The 18,135-nt window shown below is 52.6% G+C and overlaps 10 protein-coding genes across 10 annotated transcripts; 5 read left to right on the top strand and 5 right to left on the bottom strand.

Annotated features, from left to right (window-relative positions):
• Nucleotides 1-333: 333 nt before the first annotated feature.
• Nucleotides 334-1,158, top strand: Z519_10374 (uncharacterized protein; the record flags this gene model as incomplete). The annotated part of the gene is made up of 2 exons (XM_016768091.1): nt 334-454; nt 509-1,158. 2 exons carry the CDS (start codon nt 334-336, stop codon nt 1,156-1,158), a joined length of 771 nt encoding a protein of 256 aa, XP_016615559.1.
• A 319-nt stretch (nt 1,159-1,477) lies between these two features.
• Nucleotides 1,478-2,697, bottom strand: Z519_10373 (uncharacterized protein; the record flags this gene model as incomplete). The annotated part of the gene is made up of 2 exons (XM_016768090.1): nt 1,478-2,583; nt 2,640-2,697. 2 exons carry the CDS (start codon nt 2,695-2,697, stop codon nt 1,478-1,480), a joined length of 1,164 nt encoding a protein of 387 aa, XP_016615558.1.
• A 307-nt stretch (nt 2,698-3,004) lies between these two features.
• Z519_10372 (septum formation protein Maf) lies at nt 3,005-3,847 on the top strand (the record flags this gene model as incomplete). The annotated part of the gene is made up of 1 exon (XM_016768089.1): nt 3,005-3,847. The coding sequence occupies one exon, from the start codon at nt 3,005-3,007 to the stop codon at nt 3,845-3,847; it is 843 nt and encodes a 280-aa protein (XP_016615557.1).
• A 207-nt stretch (nt 3,848-4,054) lies between these two features.
• Nucleotides 4,055-4,791, bottom strand: Z519_10371 (uncharacterized protein; the record flags this gene model as incomplete). Its single annotated transcript, XM_016768088.1, has 2 exons — nt 4,055-4,295; nt 4,370-4,791. 2 exons carry the CDS (start codon nt 4,789-4,791, stop codon nt 4,055-4,057), a joined length of 663 nt encoding a protein of 220 aa, XP_016615556.1.
• An 841-nt stretch (nt 4,792-5,632) lies between these two features.
• On the top strand, nt 5,633-7,594 carry Z519_10370 (uncharacterized protein; the record flags this gene model as incomplete). Its single annotated transcript, XM_016768087.1, has 5 exons — nt 5,633-6,201; nt 6,264-6,421; nt 6,472-6,567; nt 6,614-6,711; nt 6,764-7,594. 5 exons carry the CDS (start codon nt 5,633-5,635, stop codon nt 7,592-7,594), a joined length of 1,752 nt encoding a protein of 583 aa, XP_016615555.1.
• A 679-nt stretch (nt 7,595-8,273) lies between these two features.
• Z519_10369 (uncharacterized protein) lies at nt 8,274-10,545 on the top strand (the record flags this gene model as incomplete). The annotated part of the gene is made up of 3 exons (XM_016768086.1): nt 8,274-8,561; nt 8,618-9,803; nt 9,854-10,545. 3 exons carry the CDS (start codon nt 8,274-8,276, stop codon nt 10,543-10,545), a joined length of 2,166 nt encoding a protein of 721 aa, XP_016615554.1.
• Nucleotides 10,546-10,844: 299 nt separating this feature from the next.
• Z519_10368 (mitochondrial-processing peptidase subunit beta) lies at nt 10,845-12,532 on the top strand (the record flags this gene model as incomplete). Its single annotated transcript, XM_016768085.1, has 5 exons — nt 10,845-10,991; nt 11,049-11,174; nt 11,226-11,303; nt 11,355-12,049; nt 12,142-12,532. The coding sequence occupies 5 exons, from the start codon at nt 10,845-10,847 to the stop codon at nt 12,530-12,532; spliced, it is 1,437 nt and encodes a 478-aa protein (XP_016615553.1).
• A 493-nt stretch (nt 12,533-13,025) lies between these two features.
• Z519_10367 (uncharacterized protein) lies at nt 13,026-14,264 on the bottom strand (the record flags this gene model as incomplete). Its single annotated transcript, XM_016768084.1, has 2 exons — nt 13,026-13,326; nt 13,420-14,264. 2 exons carry the CDS (start codon nt 14,262-14,264, stop codon nt 13,026-13,028), a joined length of 1,146 nt encoding a protein of 381 aa, XP_016615552.1.
• Nucleotides 14,265-15,228: 964 nt separating this feature from the next.
• Nucleotides 15,229-16,281, bottom strand: Z519_10366 (uncharacterized protein; the record flags this gene model as incomplete). Its single annotated transcript, XM_016768083.1, has 1 exon — nt 15,229-16,281. The coding sequence occupies one exon, from the start codon at nt 16,279-16,281 to the stop codon at nt 15,229-15,231; it is 1,053 nt and encodes a 350-aa protein (XP_016615551.1).
• Nucleotides 16,282-16,617: 336 nt separating this feature from the next.
• Z519_10365 (uncharacterized protein) lies at nt 16,618-17,673 on the bottom strand (the record flags this gene model as incomplete). Its single annotated transcript, XM_016768082.1, has 2 exons — nt 16,618-16,988; nt 17,523-17,673. 2 exons carry the CDS (start codon nt 17,671-17,673, stop codon nt 16,618-16,620), a joined length of 522 nt encoding a protein of 173 aa, XP_016615550.1.
• Nucleotides 17,674-18,135: the final 462 nt, after the last annotated feature.

Genomic DNA, 18,135 nt, shown 5'->3' with positions numbered 1-18,135 from the left:
GAAGAGAACAAGGAAAGGATAGTGTTCGGGTTGGTCGAGCTGATGCCGGTCCAAGACGTGGATGAGCCGGTTCATGCTTTCCGTTTTGGGTCTACGGCGAGCGCCGGAGATAAAAGCCACATGCAGCTGGCAAAATCCGCGCATGTTCTGGAACTGAGATAGCATTTCCTTTCCGTTCTTTCCCAGTTCAGATCGACACCATTGTCACGATCCTTCCATCGGTATTGCGGAGGGAAGGAAAATATATTGTTGTCTCCATATTTTACGTTGCCCTCAACCAACGTCTTCCTCTGCCAGCAGCCAGGTTCTCTCTGTCGAATGATCGTATGAGATATGAGCAGAATCCGACCCCTCCAAGGTGCCTGCAACTGCGGCCGCAATCATTACTATATCACTGTCCCGCCCGATGCCACGGAACAGGCTCTAGTCTACTTTGACAATAGTAGCCAAAGCAGTCAGTTCATCACTTCCCCACTCTTATCAACTGGTTTAATGTTTTCTTCATTAGGACGAAGTCAAGCAACCCCGCTAACCGCCTGGCTCCGCGTTCCGTTGGCCTGGTACTCCTCAACCACACAATCCTTCTTTCCAGACGAAACCCATGCCTCCATCCGCAGAATCTTCACGCCGCTGCACACGCCGCATTCCCAGCGGGTGTTCTGCGGCTATTGTGGTACGCATCTGTCCTTTTGGACCGAGCAACCGGCCGAAGAGGCGGAGTACATGAACATCACATTGGGCAGTCTGTTGAGTGAGGACTTGCGCGCATTACAGGACTTGGACTTGCTGCCGGAGGATGTAGACACAGAAGAATCAACGGATGATGCGCAGCAATTTATGATGTCTGGAGCACTACAGCAGAGTGATGATGATGCGGCGCAAGGAGCCACCACACAGCAAAAAAACCAACCTCTGACCCGGACGCAGCGAAGTGGTCGAACAGGAGGCTTGACTTGGTTCGAGGAGATGCTGGATGGAAGCCGACTGGGCCGGACCCAAAATACTAGACGCGGAGTCGGTGTCAGTAACGACGGGTGGACCCAAGTCGAATGGGAAGTGTCGGAGTACTTTGACGATGGCAGCGAAGAGTTGCCTACAGGATCGAAGCGGAAAATTGGAGATGTGGGCAAAGACGAGGATGCCGCCATGCAGCATTGAGCTTCCGAGAAACGCGATACCGATGTCACAACCAAAAGATGATTGAGATGGATCATAGCGATGGAGTTCTAACAGTCGGAGCCTCGAAAACAAGGTGAAATGGAAACACAAGACAAAAAGAAGCCAAACGGACGGTCAGTCAATGTACAATCAATGACTCTACAGTGAGGATGCGACACAATGGTTCGATAAGTAGACCATGATAATAATCATCATCATCGCCATCAAGTATCCCACCCACTCTATCCATTGAGGAAGGTTAAGGGCAAAACCTTTGCTGCGGGGTATCAACAGCCTCGTCTTCTACCATGACTCCCTGCTACGCTGACCCATTCACGACCCCAGTCTCGGTGCCGGTGATTTTACTCCAAGTCCCTCTCATGGCCTCTGGCAGCGTGCCTACCTTCTCATTGAATAATTCCTCCGCCTGCTTCCACACCCTTGCGCTCTTCCGTTGGCTCAACTGCAGCAGACTCGGCAGAAGCGCCTGGGAGAAGGCCTCGCTGGCTTCCCTCGGCAACAGGGAGGGTAGGTGGTCTATGCTGATCACACACAGCGGAGGGTTCTCAAAACCGGGGACGGGCAGTGTGGGGTTCGCGAAGGTCGAATTTTCGGTGTAGATGGGGATCGGGTTGTGAGGGTTCGTGGTGTCGCAACTGACATCGCAGACGACTGACAAGTGACGTTTCGGGGATGAGAGGGATTGTTTGTTGATAAACGGCGGGATTGGGTCGCTCAAATAAATGCAATTCACAAATATGTCTGACTCGACAATCTCCTCGAAAGGTCCGCCCTTCTTGGTCTCTGGCAGGTCCCATTTGAGGATATTCTCGTCCGATATCCCAGCCTGCTTGCACAGATCAACGGCGCCACGGCCGCAACGACCTAGTGCGCCAATCACGAGAACGCGTGGCTGACGACCTGCGACCTTGGAACCCTTCTCCAGAGCCGCGTGCACGTCTTTGAGGAGAAGATCTTGACTTGGGTAGCTCGATACACTGCCCATGGGCTCACTCGGGTTGGTCAATTGGTGCGCCCAGGCTTCGATCGCCAACGCTGCGCCCGCATAGCCGGCATGATACCCGAACGCCGCGACTCTGCGTCCGGCATCATCTGTTAAAAATTCGAGGTCTAAAAGGGTACCGCCGCCCTGCGGGAAGCGGGACAGCACATCTTGCCAACCACCTTGGTTCTTGTAACAGTGTGCAAACTGCACATGCGTGTGCTTGAGTGCGAATTCGTCTTCCGGCAGCTCTTTGAGCCCGACGATGATGTGGTCTGCCGGGGCATCTTTCCATGATCCTTCGGGAACCAGGGTTGCGCCCACAGCTTCAAACTCGGAGTCGTCGAAGATGCGCTCCGGGCTGCGCTCGATATTGACTTTGTAGCCGGCGTCCAATAGGGCTTTGGCAGTGCTGGGAGTCACTATGTGAAAAGTCAGTCACTAACCTTCAGATCGCGAAGAGCAATCGAAAACGTACAGGCAGATCGATGCTCAAGGGGCTTCGACTCGGAGCGGAGATGAAGTGTTGTTGCCATCTTGATTCAAGAGGACGATGCAGAGAGAGGGGATATGCGAATACGAAGCCGAGGCCGCGGAATGAGCAGAATATATTCTGCGGAAGTGTATCGAGAAGTCCAAGTTGATAATATGACTCAAGCCCTCCCGACCAGGGGGCATACAAGTATGTAGAAATGGTGGGGAGACACATTGAACTTTTTCTGCCACCGCCAGTGACTGATCGGTGCTCGGCTGGTACAGTACCTGCCGCATGTCCAACTACCTCCTCCACGCCGCTCCACGTAAACTGAAGTTTGGATTGTCTTAAGAAGACAGCAAGCAAAGATGTCTGAATCTCAGAAAAATGGCATTCCCACGGACAATCCTCCCTCCTACGAAGCTCTTTCCATCCCTCCTCCCACAGGGGTACAAGCAGCCACAGCACCTCCGCCCGGACGCCGCCCCCTCCGTCCGCCGCCACCGTTAGAACTCCCCGCCCTTAACCTCCTGCGAAACAGACGAATCATTCTCGCCTCCCAATCCCCTCGCCGCAAACAGCTGCTCGCTCAAATCGGCCTGCATAACATTGAAATAATCCCTTCGACGTTTGCAGAAAATCTTCCCAAAACACTTTCCCCGTTCGAATATGTTCTCGCTACTGCAACGCAAAAGGCACTGGCCGTCTATAAACAGGAAGTGAACAATGAAGAAAAGGGCGAGCCTGGATTGATCATTGCGGCTGATACGATTGTTGTGAGTTCGTTGGGAGAGATTTTGGAGAAACCGACAAGTGAGGCACACCACATCGCCATGTTAAAGGGGCTGAGGGATTCGGGGTTACATAAAGTCTACACCGCCGTCTGCGCCATCACCCCTCTAGAAAGCGCAAGAGATCCGGGGTACGCTATCGAGTCCACGACGGAGGAAACAACTGTGAAATTCGATTCGGAGGTCACGGATGAATTGCTTCTAGCATATGTAAGGACAAGAGAAGGAGCAGACAAAGCAGGCGGATATGGGATCCAAGGGACTGGGGCGATTTTGGTGGAGAGGATAGAGGGCAGCTTCGATAATGTGGTCGGCCTCCCATTGAGAACAACGCTAAAGTTGATTGAGAAGGTCATGCAGCAGGCGGAAGATGATGATATCTTAGAGGGCGAGGGCGAGGATTTGCTGGAGGATGAGTAACAATATGTCCATCCCTGGACGAGGACAAAATTGGGATCAGTGGCGTCCGGCAGGCGGCTGCTTCAGTCATGGTCAGGATATAGAAGACTCAAACCAAGAACAGGTTGCTTGGTGGATATTGTGTCGTTTGTAGAAACCATGTTCTTGGAAGGCATCATGTACATGGAGGCTTCCAACCCTTTCTCCTTTCAACCTTTGTACCACTGCTTATTTCAGGTTCTTGAGCTTCCCATCATGACCCAAGCTCGAAACGTCAGCCTTGCCAATTGTAGCATCATTCTCACCCGCATGCCATATTCTTTTCATTGCCTCAACCACACCAACGTCATTGGTTTCGAACTCGTAGAAACCCACAGCCACAACGAGGGTGGCTAGGTTCAACAGCCACATGAAGGCTCGCCGCGCGGTCGGGTGACGGTTAATAGGGATATAATCGATGATGATTGACCTGGAGGAGTGTCAGTGTTTTGCTTTCCGGTGGGGTGATGCAGGTGTGCCACATGGGGTAAGCTTGATACTTACTGGAAACCCGCGTGTGAGTGGATCAGAATGCCAAAGATCAAGGCAGCATCCAGCATCGGACTGACGGAGCCGGCGGCGAAAGGAGTAATGGTCAAGGGAACCAATGCCACCGACAAGATTCGTTCAAATGTCCAGTGATAGCTTCCATGGAGGGGATCAGGCTTCGGCACGGGCGCAGGGTCGTTGACTCCTCCTTGGATGACTTGCGGACCTGGTGGTAGAATCTTCCTTTGAGCAGTCGAGGAGAAGGGCGCAATTTGAGAAGTAAGTGACAGTCGTGGGGAAAGCCATTGTCTCGTACAAGGGATTAGAGGAGCTGGCCGGAAGGGTCGAAGTGGTTGGGTAGTGCTCGAGAACAGTCGCTTAGACGCTGACAGGACTTGTGCTTGTCGAAGCATGGCTGTCCTTGAAGCTGCCGCCATATCCCTAGTACGGTCGATGGATGGTCTAATCAAGGTGGTCGAACAGCGTGAGGGTTGAGAGAGTCAATGGCCGGATCGCATGCTTCGATGGGATGTTGCTCGGCCGCCAAGAAGCTTGTCTCCGAGCCAATCAAAAGCTTTGCATTTTATATCACCAGCTAGAGAACGAGAGAGCTCCTCGTCCACGCCTTCATTCAATTTATTACGCTTCTATCAGGAACACCTTCCTCCATGGAAGTCTACACAGGGTCTCGCACTGCGACTCTCTATGCTCCGCTTATTTGATCTCCGAGAGGTGCCAGATAAAAGGGAAAATTTGCATGGACAGATCGGTTGTATAATTATTGTTAGCCTTCGACCTTACGACAATGTGGCTTTGCCAATCCGGTTGATGGATTGATTGCATCTCGTCCAGGTTGGCACTGTTGGCTCTCGCAGAAGGATACGTGAGTGCAGCTATATGGTTTAGCTCTTCACGAAGGCCCCCAAAATTGGCAGCCTCGTGAGCCTCGGATTTCGGATTGGTCTCCTTGAAGCTCCAGCACAGTGTTGGAGTATCGGGCCATGCGGGGTTCGCCCGAGGGAAGATATGCATGCGAGCCGGATATCTTCGAGCACTCATCAACAACTCCACCAGTCAGCTTAGTGTCTATTCGGCCTATTGACCTGTGGAGTCTTGTGATATGTGCTTCGTATGTCTGCTTACTTTGGTTTATCGCAAAGCCTTATATAACCTAGGATCACGGAACGGTTGGTTTATATTCGTCTCACCCAAGGCATTTTTTCTTCACTCCCGCACTGCCGTGAGATTGTCTGCCCGCTTGCTCTGCTTGCCATCAACATGACAGCCGACAGGGTTGTGCTCATTTCTGCTGCTCCGACGGAAGATGTTACTGTCCCATCGGATGCCCCTCACGAAAACAGTTGGTACAATGGCAGAGATTTTGACGGCTATCGAGTTACCGAGCAATTGCTCTTTCAAAGACGCAAGATTCGAGTCATCTGTGTAGGGGCTGGAGCGACGGGACTTCAGTTTGCCTACAAAGCAGAACGTGCCTTGAAGGACGTGGAACTGCAAATTTACGAGAAGAACAGCGACGTCGGTGGAACTTGGCTGGAAAATCGATATCCCGGGTGTACGTGCGACATACCATCTCATTCCTATCAGTTCACGTGGGCGAAGAATCCCAACTGGTCAAGGTATTACTCTGGATCGGAAGAGATCTGGCAATATATGAAGGACGTCGCAACCAAATATGACCTGGAGAAATACGTCCAATTTAAGACGACGGTCGAGTCAGCAACCTGGGACGAGGAAGCAGGGCTGTGGAGATTGCGTATCATTGCTCCAGACGGCTCTTATTTTGAGGACACATGCAATATCCTTGTCAATGGGTCAGGGGTCCTGAAGTGAGCAAGAGCCCGCTCTGACTTATCAGGAGCCACATCGTGTACTAACAGAAAGATGTCAGTGAGTGGAAATGGCCAAGCATTCCAGGTTTAGATGTGTTCAAAGGAAAGCTCATGCATTCAGCGAAATGGGACAGCAACTATGATCTGAAAGGGAAGACTGTGGCCGTGGTTGGCGGCGGATCGTCTGCAGTACAAATCATCCCATCGATACAACCAAGTAGGTGGCTCACCTCTTTGTGGGTCTTGGTTCATTGACACTGTCCCTAGCTGTTGGTAAGCTGTATGCTTTCTTGAGGTCTCCCGTCTGGATCACGACCGGGTTTGGTGCTAAGTACGCCGGGCCGGGCGGAACGAACTTCTCGTGTAGGACTTTCACTGAGGAAGTCTGAGCGTCGCTGATTGTTCGCAGACTCCGAAGAGCAGAAGGAAGAATGGAGAAAACACCCAGACAAACATGCCCAGTACTGTCGAGACGTTGAAGGTGAACTCAACAAGAGATTTACGTTGGTAAGTCCCCTCACTCCTGCAAGGCCGGCTCGTTTCTCTTACCTCATATTAGATGCATTTCAAGGCCAAAGATCAGAAAGCATCCCGAGACCTTGTGGCAGACATTATGAGAGAGCAGCTCGGCAATGATGAGACTCTGACCAAGCACTTGATACCACCATTCGCTCTTGGCTGCAGAAGAATGACCCCTGGGTCTGGATACCTGCAGTCATTGAGGGCAGACAACGTACAAGTCGTCCCGAAGTCTGCCATAAGATTGACAGAAACTGGTATCGTGGACGAGGATGGGGTTGAGCACGACGTGGACGTTGTCGTTTGTGCGACAGGCTTCGACACCTCCTTCACACCGCATTTTAAAGTCTTCGGTCGCAATAACGCAGAGATTCATGAGCAATTTGGCGACTTTCCAATAGGCTACCTCGGCATTACAGCTGAGAACTTCCCCAACCTGTTCCTTCTGATAGGGCCCAACGGACCGGCATCGCATTCGAGCATCCTACCAATCTTCGAGTGGTACACCCGATACATCTTCCAGGTCATTGAGAAGATTCAAACGGAACGCATCAAGGCTGTTGAACCCAAGAAAGAAGCCATCAAGGATCTGTACAACCACACCCACGAGCTGATGAAGAGACTGGTCTGGTCATCAGCCTGCCGGTCATGGTTCAAGAACGGCAAAACACATGGCCCGGTGACCGCCATCTACCCGGGCAGTCGACTGCACTTCTTCGAAATTATGAAGAACGTGAGGTGGGAGGACTACAACATCACGTACATGTCGGGGAATAGATTTGCGTTCATGGGCAACGGCTATACCCAGACAGAGGTGGACCCTGAAGGAGACCCTGTCTGGTATTTCGACGACCCGTTTACCAAGATTTAGAGGTTTTTCTTTGATAGCGAGGTTAGCAAAGGTTAAGCACAATACAGAAGAACTATGTGAGCGAAGCATCAGAGGAGGGAAAACGTTTCTTGCGGCGAATGCTAAACCGCTCATTGGACCCGGAGTGTTACCGCTGTCCGCGCGGCCATGCCCAAAGAGGGTGAGAACGTGATGCTGGGCCGCTGGGCTGCTGGTCTTGGAGAGGAAAGCCGTCGGCACTCTGCCCCGAGCTGCTGGGGGCTGGTCAGCAGCGGGCAGTGGGGTTGGCTGGCTGGGCAGTGGGTAGCCGCAGCGGCATGCCTCAGTTGCTCAAGGGTGGCCTGGAGCACTCCGTACTGGGTAGCCCGCCGTTGCCCGCTCGCCGCTAACACGCCTAAGCACGCTCACAACTTTTTGACTGACAGCGGCTGACTAACTCCAAGCGGGCAAGTACCCTCACCTGGGTGTCCCTGTTCTTACCAATGGCCTCTGCCCTGTTCTCCGCCGTTATAATCGCCTTTCGACTCATTCTCAGTCCTATGTACGAACCCTGCGCGATTGATCTCATGGCGACATTTTGGACAGTGCTGGGTTAGGGATATCGCATTCGCAGACGACTTTCCACTTCTCTCGCTCCCTACTTGACTACATTCCTATCTTGGTTTATACATTCTAGTTCGTCGTCCTTCACTCCCCAAAAATGTCCAAGCGGAGTTGGCAAGAGGCCGAACTTCCATCCCCACGCTCTGCTCCGGGTCCCAGTCCACAGAGAGCAACCTCTACGACGTCTCCTCATACATATACCTCTCCTGCGCAATCGGCCTCGCCAAAGAAACCTCGCAATTCCTTTGACGAGCCCAGTCTCATTGCCAAAGCCCCGTCCCGTCCACAACGGACCAATTCCACCACCAATGGAGCCACAGTGGACGCCAAGTTGCCCGGGATATCGAGAAAGGTCAAGGCGTGCGCAGCATGCCGCAAGCAAAAAGTAGGGCTTCAGCGGTTCTTCGGGGTTCGAGATAACTGAATAGACGTGTTGTGCAGATCAAGTGTATTATGATTGGAGACCCGCCGTGTCAACGATGCAAGGAACGAGGGCTATCGTGCCGCCTCAACAAAAGTCTGCAGACCCTCATGTCGGAGGATTCGAAATGGAAAGCCGCCGTCACAAAAGATGTTACGGCTCTGTACGCCGCCGTCGAGGAGATCGTTCGAACACTACAGCTGCCGTCTCTACCGCAGATGCTCGTTTCGACCCAAGATCCTGCCATCTTCTTCGACCAGGAAGAACAAGGTAATGATCCTGACGATGAGGATCAGTCTTTGGACAATTCGCCCAAAGTTACGCCAGTGGCAGACAATCTGTCACATGTGCCCATCGAATCGCTATATCAGATCACCGGGATGCGATCTCTAAGAGCATCTGAGAACATTACGGAAGATCAGTCACGAATATGCAAACAACTGCGAGATACTGACTTTATTGCAAGGGGCCTGGTGAAGCAAGAAGATGCAGAGCACCTGGCCAATTACTATCTCAGCAAGCTTGACCCCTATATTTGGCACATATGTCCGGACTACTCCGACTTGGAGTCCTTCCGACGCCGCTCGCCAACATTGACCGCGTGTGTTCTTACTGTCGCGGCTCTTCACGACACTAAGCTAGGTCACCTATACTCGGTTTGCAGCAAGGAGTATAGGAGATTGGTCGCTAATGCCATGTTTGAACGGAAAATCGACATGGAATATCTACGAGCCCTGGTTCTTGGATCGTACTGGCTGAGCGATATCTCCTGGACCTTGTCTGGCTATGCCATTCGCCGTGCCAGTGAATTTCACCTTCGACAGTACTATCACGAAATTGCAGAGTCTGTGAGATCGCCGGAAAAGGCTGACCCGACAAAGTTGCAGGAAGCCATGGATGGCATCAGAGTACTTTATCTGCTCTATATATGTGACCACCATTTGTCTATCCTCTATGGCCGATCGTCCATTATGCGTGACAACGAAAGCTACATCACTGGATGGGAGGCCTACCTGGCCTGCTCTCTGTCCACAGATGCCGACCGCAGAATTGCGGGGCAAATCTGCCTGATGTATCTGATGAACCAAATACGAGAGACTCTAGGCCCCGAGGATACAAGCTCGGTGTTGCCGGTCTCTGCTCTAACCAAGATTGCAGGCTTTGAGCGTGACTTGGATGACTGGATTGCTAGGTTCTCGAGGCATAGTAAGCAGTTTGGATTCGCGATTCCTTGGTCTGTACTAACGTCAATCCAGATCCAAGCCAATATATTGGCAACTGGCCCAACAAGGGTGCAGTCATGCATTATCACTGGGCCAAGCTCTATCTCCAATCATATGTCCTTCGAGGACTACCTGAATCCGGGGCTGTTATCCCAGAGCACTTTTTGGAGAATGCTTCAGCCGCAGTTGCTGCCGCGACTGCCATCATCAACCTTCTCCTAGATGACAAAGATGCGCAAATAGCCATCGCCTATGTTCCGCACCATATCCACGGCATGATCGCATTTGCATGCATGTTTCTTCTGAAAATCGCAACAAAGCATAGCGAGCAGCTGTTCTTGGACACGGTTCGCTTTCAAAGGCTCATCAATGCACTGGCACAACATTTCAAGTCAACGGACGTTGGTAAAGATCATTTGATCCACAGAATGGCTGAGGGACTCGAAAAGATGGCGGAGACCTTGGGAGGGCCAGCACGGTCAAAGAACCGTGTAAGGGTCAATGGAGAGCGCTCAAGTCAGTCATTAGCATCCCCGAGTCAACCGGTCGATACGACGGTAAACCTGGGCAAGGTCACCAATGGGCAGACGGATGTACCTGACTATGGCTCGCTGGATCCAACTGCCTTTGATTTTGGAGATCCTGCTTTGGGGCTGGGCATGCCGTTCTTCGATTTCGAGGGGACGACGCTGGATGCTGGGCAAGCCATGTGGAATTTCACGTAAGAAATAGGACAAGTGTGACGAAACACGAGCTGTTCGATTTCATAGCAAAGTCGATGAATCTTGAGATTTTCTCTTCGAATGCTCCCTTTGCTCTACCGAGTACTCGGGGGCCGATTTGGTCTGGCCAATGAGCTGTCGTGTAAAGAATTCTGTCCCTTTTAGGTATAGCGCATGTTCGGGAAGATCTGAGCTCCAGAAACTCCCAAGCACCACGAAGTCGCCTGCGTTCAAAGCTCATTTCTACTACGACAAACAGCTGCAGCTGCCACCGCTCTCCTTCCCTTGATCAACCCTCTGCAATGGCGTCTCAGCGGCTGGCGCTGAATCTTCAGCGGTCCCTTCGAAGCAGACAAGCTCTTAATGCCATTCAGTCTCCTCTCCGCCGCTACGCCAACCCCGTCACTCCCTCCAGAACCGAAAGCACCACTCTTTCGAACGGCCTGACGGTACAACTCTCGACTCCTGCGGCTCAATGGCTTGAGGTAACTGACAGGGGCACTTAGATCGCGACCGAGCATTCGCCATGGGCCCAGACCTCCACTGTCGGTGTTTGGATTGATGCCGGGAGCAGAGCGGAAACAGACAAGACCAATGGAACCGCACATTTCTTAGAACATCTTGCTTTCAAGGTGAGCAGTGAAACAAGAAGACTCGAGCGCAGGGACTAAATGGAACTGCAGGGCACTGGCAGGCGAACCCAACATCAACTAGAGCTCGAGATTGAGAACATGGGTGGCCACCTGAACGCATACACTTCGGTACGTAGGGCTACGCTTTAGCTTCCATATGTTACTAAACCAATCCGGCAGCGTGAAAATACCGTTTATTACGCCAAATCCTTCAACTCCGATGTTCCCAAGACCGTCGATATTCTTTCCGACATCCTCCAAAACTCCAAACTCGAGCCTGCAGCCATCGAGCGCGAAAGAGATGTAATTCTCAGGGAACAGGAGGAAGTCGACAAGCAATTGGAGGAAGTGGTGTTCGACCACTTGCATGCAACAGCTTACATGCATCAACCTCTCGGCCGCACCATCCTCGGACCCAAGGAGAACATTGAGACGATTTCTCGACAAGATCTGGTTGATTATATTACCACCAATTATACCGCCGACCGTATGGTCCTTGTCGGCGCAGGTGGTATCCCTCATGAGGAATTGGTCAAGCTGGCCGAGAAACATTTCGGACACTTGAGATCCGCTCCGCCGACACCTTATGCCGCCGAAGTTGCCGCCGAGCAGAAGCGTAAACCCAACTTCATTGGCTCCGAAGTCAGGATAAGGGACGACACGATCCCCACCGCACACATTGCCATTGCCGTTGAAGGTGTTTCCTGGAAAGACGACGAGTATTTCCCGGCCCTAGTTACCCAGGCGATCGTAGGGAATTGGGACCGGACGATGGGCAATTCCCCGTACCTTGGCTCAAGACTCAGCACATTTGTGAATGCAAATAACCTGGCCAATAGCTTCATGAGCTTCTCCACGAGCTACAGCGATACTGGGTAAGTCTTTGCCTGTGGCCCCCAAACCTCCACTATTCTTGCGACTGCAAATGTCAAGAGGCTAACCATGACTTTCTACGTGGCTGATGCAGACTATGGGGAATCTACCTCGTTACCGAGAACAAGACCCAAATCGACGACCTTGTTCACTTTACCCTGCGCGAGTGGTCCCGCCTCTCCTTCAATGTGTCCGAAGCAGAGACCGAACGCGCCAAAGCCCAGCTCAAAGCCTCCATCCTCTTGAGCCTTGACGGCACAACGGCCGTAGCAGAGGACATCGGACGACAAATCGTCACGACTGGCAGGAGAATGGATCCCGCGGAGATTGAGCGCGTGATCGGCCAAATTACAGCAAACGATGTGATGCGGTTCTGCCAGAAGAAGCTTTGGGATCAGGACGTTGCGGTGAGCGCGGTGGGTAGTATTGAGGGCTTGTTGGATTATAATCGGATCAGGAATGATATGGCGCGGAACCTGGCATAGGTGGAATAAGATGAGTAGACGGAGTAGGTGGTATGGTCGGAGAGAAGAGATGATGCGTGAGTATGGTTTGCGGGCGAAGCGAGTCGAGAAAGCAGAGAGAGAAAAAGGGGCGAAGTGTTTTGACGAGCATCTCTGATCGATGGTCAGCGATCTAGTAGTTCTAGAGGCCTAGGTAGTGATTTGTATTGTACAGTGCACATGGCATAATCCGCACAGAAGAAAAAAGGGATTATCAAGTTGAAACAAGGGGGACTCGTCTCACATTCATGGTTTTCTTCATCTCAAGTCCTTCAATGATATCCGTTCATCTCATTGCATCCCTTACGGACACAGGAGGACAGGGCTCTAGATTTCCTTGCCGTTGGCCTACATAGTTACAGACACTACAGCTCCTTAAGCCCGTGCATATGTATTCAGTAATTGGATGATTTTTTTTTCCTTTCCCCATCATCCTAAAGGCCCTCTGAGGTCTCGGCCTGAGGCTCGCTCGACGCTAGACCTTGACCTTCAAGATGGCCTTTCCAAAATTCCGCCCCTCGAGCATACCGGCGAACGCCTCAGCGGCAGCCTCCATGCCGACGTCCTGGTGGATCTTCGCCTTGAAGCTGCCCTCGCGCAACCACCGCGCGACGTTCTCTTGGTGCGCTTTCGCGTACTTGGGCCCCATGTTGGCGTCGCCGACCATGAACCCCGTCATGGTCAGCCGCTTGACCACGCACAGGAACGTGTTGCGGATCGGGTACCGCTCCGACGGCGGTAGGTTGTATTGTGACACCTGGCCGCATTCCACGATGCTGTGTGGTGGGGGAGATGGTTAGTCGGTCAATGCCTTGGATGAACGAAACGGGGAGGAATGGAATCTTTCAGGGGGTTGAAGGACTACTCACCGTCCGAACAGATTCAACATCTCCATCGCACCGTCCAGCTGCTCGCCACCGACGTTGTCGTAGAAGATATCGATGCCTCCCTCTCCATTGCCGGGTTCTTCGGGCATTTTCTCCCCCTTCTTCTCCTTGTACTCGCGGACCAGACGCGCAATCACCTCCTTGGTACTGGGCTCCTTTTTGTAGTTCCACCCGCCGTCGAACCCCAGCTCGTTGACAATAAAATCCAACTTGTCGTCGCTGCCCACCGACCCAAAGACGGTCAGGCCTTCGTGTTTCGCCAACTGGCCGACCAATTGCCCTACTGCACCCGCAGCGGACGATACAAGAATGATATCTCCACGCTTCGGCTTGCCGATCTCGTACAGTGACGAGTACGCAGTGAGGCCCGGCATGCCCAGAGCGCCCAGGTAATGTCGGAGGTCGAGACCGGGGTCGTCCGGGTTGGGGATCTTGAACGGTCGCTCCCATTGCGCCTCGCCCTCCCTGGGCGGCTTTGCCACGTACACGTTGTACTGCTGCACGGGCAGCACCAGCCTCACCACGTCTCCCTCGGCATAGCCCTCGAGGTTTGAGCGGAGAACGCGCGACAGAGTTGCCGCGGCAATGGGACTTCCCAGCGGAATGGCGGGCAGGTATGACTTAACCGAGGGATCCCGCAAGAGGCCCCGGAGGTATGGGTCGAAGCTCACGTAGAGTGTTTCTAGAAGCAGGCCATTGGAAGGAAGGGGTTGGTCCAGGTCGAAGGGGCCGACATCTTTGACAGCAATGTGTTCACCAGGCACGGGGTTCCGGTCGGGGACTTTGGTGAAGACCAGGGCGAGATTTTTGGTGGTGTGGGAGGGCATCTTTGCAACAAATCAAATTGACCAGCTGAGTGTGCTGGTTTGAGTCGAATGAAAAGAGCCAGGGGTAGTGTTATCGAAGATCCGGTGAGGGTCAGGAGATGTTTGCATACAAAGGATTCCGATCGAATGGGAGGGAAAGGGAACAAGATATATAGATATCTAATATAAACACATATACAGGGTTATACTCCACCCGGCGAACCTAGCAGTGGTATGTAAGAAAAATATGCGGGCAGCGATGAGGTAGATCGGATGCCCTAGCTTCGAATCAAGGGGCGCTTTGTCATCGTTCTGGGGTGTTTGTGTTGAAGACAGTGTGTGGTGAGTGGATGTGCATGCATCCTTTGCGTCATCAAAAGTTTCATCGAGGGGAAAGGAAAGGCAACGGGAAAAGAAAATGACAAACAGAACGGTCGAGAAGTGTCCAGGTTCTTTTGTCGGGCGGCTGAGGACTAAGGGCTGGCGGATCCGACACCAGATACGGCGGAGAATCGAGTGTACAAGTATGTAAGGTCTTACCTAGGTAGGTAGGTAGGTAATAGGTAATTCTAACAATGGCCAAACCTGTTCCTTGATGGAGGAGAGAGAAAGACCAAGTAATAAGAACGCCCGAGCCATGTCCGAATGCGGCGGACTTGGCATCGTTTATCCTGCGGGCTTATGTGATTTGGCCACTAGGAGCTGCTCGAGGGGGGTGGCGACGAGTCTATCCCATGCAACACGTTGGAATTCAAATCCCAGTATTTGCCGTCACAAGTCTTGCACAAGACCATCCAAGGCCCATAGAGAATCGAAGGGCGGGCAAACTGTGTATTTCTATCACTGGGGTCGTATCTATATCATATATGCATTTCTCATCGCTGTGGACTGTTCATGGGATCCTCACGACAAAGTCCCGTTCCATGTCACGCAGCTCCATCACCACAAGTTCGTCTTGCCGGACACAAGCCAGGCAAGAAAGTGTTCACATTCGTGTCGCTCGTGACCCCTCGTCTCCGATCACAAATCTTTCAGAGAACCAACGAGGCACGCCGGCCGCGCTGTTGGGTGGTTTCGTCTCATCCGTCTGGAGGCAGGAAATGGTTTCGCGTCGAACGTTGCCCGGCCCATTGGTGTCCATCTCTAACCCTGATGGCACCGCGTACTGCACAGCCCTGTCCCAATCTCTGAGATGCTCGTACGGACTCCTCACCCATGCCTCCAGTTCATGCAAGAACAACCGAGTATTGTCCCGTCCTAGAAAATCTTTCAACAACTCCTCCGCTTGTCCTGCGCTGCCCTTCAAATCAATCGACTTCAAAATACCAATGATGTACTCGAGTAGGAAATCAGCGTTGCTGGCCCGACGGTCGCTGGATCCAGGACGGGAAGATTGGGTAGAGCTAGGGTCGAGGAAACTGAAGACCTGAAGTTCACGTCTGATCCACACCCGCGCTCGGGATGTCAGGCGCTCGTCTGTTGTAAAGGATGAAGGCGTGACATTCCGATATCGCGAGATCCGATTCGTGCCAACATGGAGTGAATAGAGTCCCTGCCGGTATACCTGTCTGCGAAACTCGAGGGCGGCGTCTTTCGATGCTTCAGATCGTGCGTCTCTTGCGGTATTGTAGTGCCCGCCTCTTGCATACGGTCGACCGTATCTTAATCGTCGCTGCCGAGTAGCGGCGGTGGCAAGCCCACTCGAACTTCGGCCGGCTTGCGCATTTTCAGGAGGAAGGTAGAACACTTGACTCCTTTCCTTATCGCCGTCGCCGACGTTAAATCTGATGGCGGTGACGTGGCCCTTGCACAGTGGGCACACTTGCTGTCGTTGCAGCCATGTCCCCAGGCACGGGAAATCGAATTGGTCGTGGCGGCAGGGTAGGGCAATCGCTTTGTCAGAGATGTGGTCGAGGCAGATGACACACTGTTCTGGCGGAGGCAGTAGGGGCTCTGCAATAGGTGATGGTGCCGTGGTTGAGCCCGCAGGCTCACGGTGATCGAGTGCTATCTCATTCTTCGAGGATTCTGCTGCCATCAAGTTGTGCGGAGGCAAGAAGGAAGCGCAGTGAGGGCCGACGCGGTGACGAAATCAACCTCCCACATATGCTCCGCCGAAGTTTCAAATGACTGACCCCATATGAAAAGGGGTCTAGCCTTGCCAGGCCTTGCACTCGTGCTGGGAGCCTCAGGACCTTCTTGCCCAGGGAGCTTGTCGATGCCAGGACCTTCGCAATCGCAGATGCCTTGGCCCGATTTGAGATGTTTTTGGTTGTTACGTTCGACCTAGCTAAAGATATTTTGACTATGAGAAGCTATTTTCCCATCAATCAAGATTGCTTGCTTGACCCTTGCTTCCATCTCATACCGTCCATCAAACATTTTCATCCCCTCGGTTGCTGTGAACAGCCGCGGCTTCCTCTTCCTGTTTCTCCGTCACTCTCGCACCGTCATTATTCGCATCCGAGACGGTTGCCGCCCTATTCGGCTTCCGAGATCTCAGTGGTCTCCCATCCGCGACGGCGACGGCATCGGCGCCCATGACCTTCACGCCCACTCCACTCAACTCTGGCGCCCTTTTCAAGTATTCAGCCTTCTGAGGCACTCTGCCGCCAGTATTCCCAGAGTGGTACAGTCGCTTAACCGCGTTCATCAGCAGGCGTATGACGTGGATCTTGAGGCCGTATCGCCCTGCGGCCCACATGGCGATGAGCGTGAGTGTGATCGAGACAAGTTCTGTCGTGGCTGTTACACCATAGCATCACTCAATCCATCAGCCAAGATGCCCCTCTCGAGCCTGCACCATTGTTAGATGAGGGAAGAGGAAGACAACTCATCAGCCCATGTCCCAGTATAGTTCGTCGAGTGCCCGTCCTTCTGATTCTCATGAAATCGATGAATAGGTAGCGCGAACAGACTCGGAACGAACGATAGCAGTGCAAAAATGACGGCGACGAGCGTGAACCGAAGACGGCCGCGCTCATGATGGCCGTCGCGTGTGTCTCTTGCAGGGCGACGTACTTCTGCTTCAGATCCAGACGGGTGTTGATTGACTCGAGGACGCGCTAGGCGTCCTCTTCCTGGTTCGCCACGGGACGCTTGTGCTTGCGGAACTGTGCTTGGGCTCGCACTATCCGTTCCCAATTCGAATTGCTGGATGGACCGGCGAAGCGCCCCTCCAATCCGTTTGGCCAATGCTGCGGCCAGGTGTGGAGCATGTAGTCGTTCCAAACTTCCTCTTGCAGAAAGATGATGGACTTGATCATCGACACTCTTCACGGATATCGCCAATCTCGTGGAAGTATTGGATCTCTTTCTCAATACTGATATCTTCGACTTCCACTTGCTTGACATACTCGCCGACTTCTGCTGATATAATGGTGATCGAGTTTTCGTACGTGTTGAGAATCGGTTCTGGCAACCCAGCCATCGACGGGCGGTCGAGAAGTCCTACCAGGCGAGATAGCAATAACGCGATTTCAATGTTGTTTTCCGCTCGTAAAGCCTGTCAACACCCATCCAGGAAAGAAAGTCCGGGCCCTCGTGGATTTCCTCGTGGACTTTCTTGGCCTCTGCGAGAATGTCCTCTGGAAATGCTGCAATTCCTGACCTGCCCGAATTTCCAAATCCACGCTTGGTGGACCGTGAGAAGTCTTGCTGAAGAGGGAACCGCACATTTTTGCTCGTGAAGCGTTGCGTGGACGTAGACAAGTCCTGAGGCCGATACCGCCCAATAAGTCCATCTTGGCGCCCAACCAACGTAGACAAAGATTGTACTCAATCTTGAAGAGCTTTCTAAGATGGCGAGAAATGTAGGACGTTAGAATTTCCTAGAAAGCGAACCCGAATTAGGACGCCAGTGGAGAATACTCGCCGTGGTCTACATCTTGTC

This window comes from Cladophialophora bantiana, assembly GCF_000835475.1.
Source record: "Cladophialophora bantiana CBS 173.52 unplaced genomic scaffold supercont1.18, whole genome shotgun sequence".
In the NCBI taxonomy this organism is placed as follows: Eukaryota; Fungi; Ascomycota; class Eurotiomycetes; order Chaetothyriales; family Herpotrichiellaceae; genus Cladophialophora; species Cladophialophora bantiana.
This window is presented reverse-complemented; position numbering and strand designations above follow the sequence as displayed.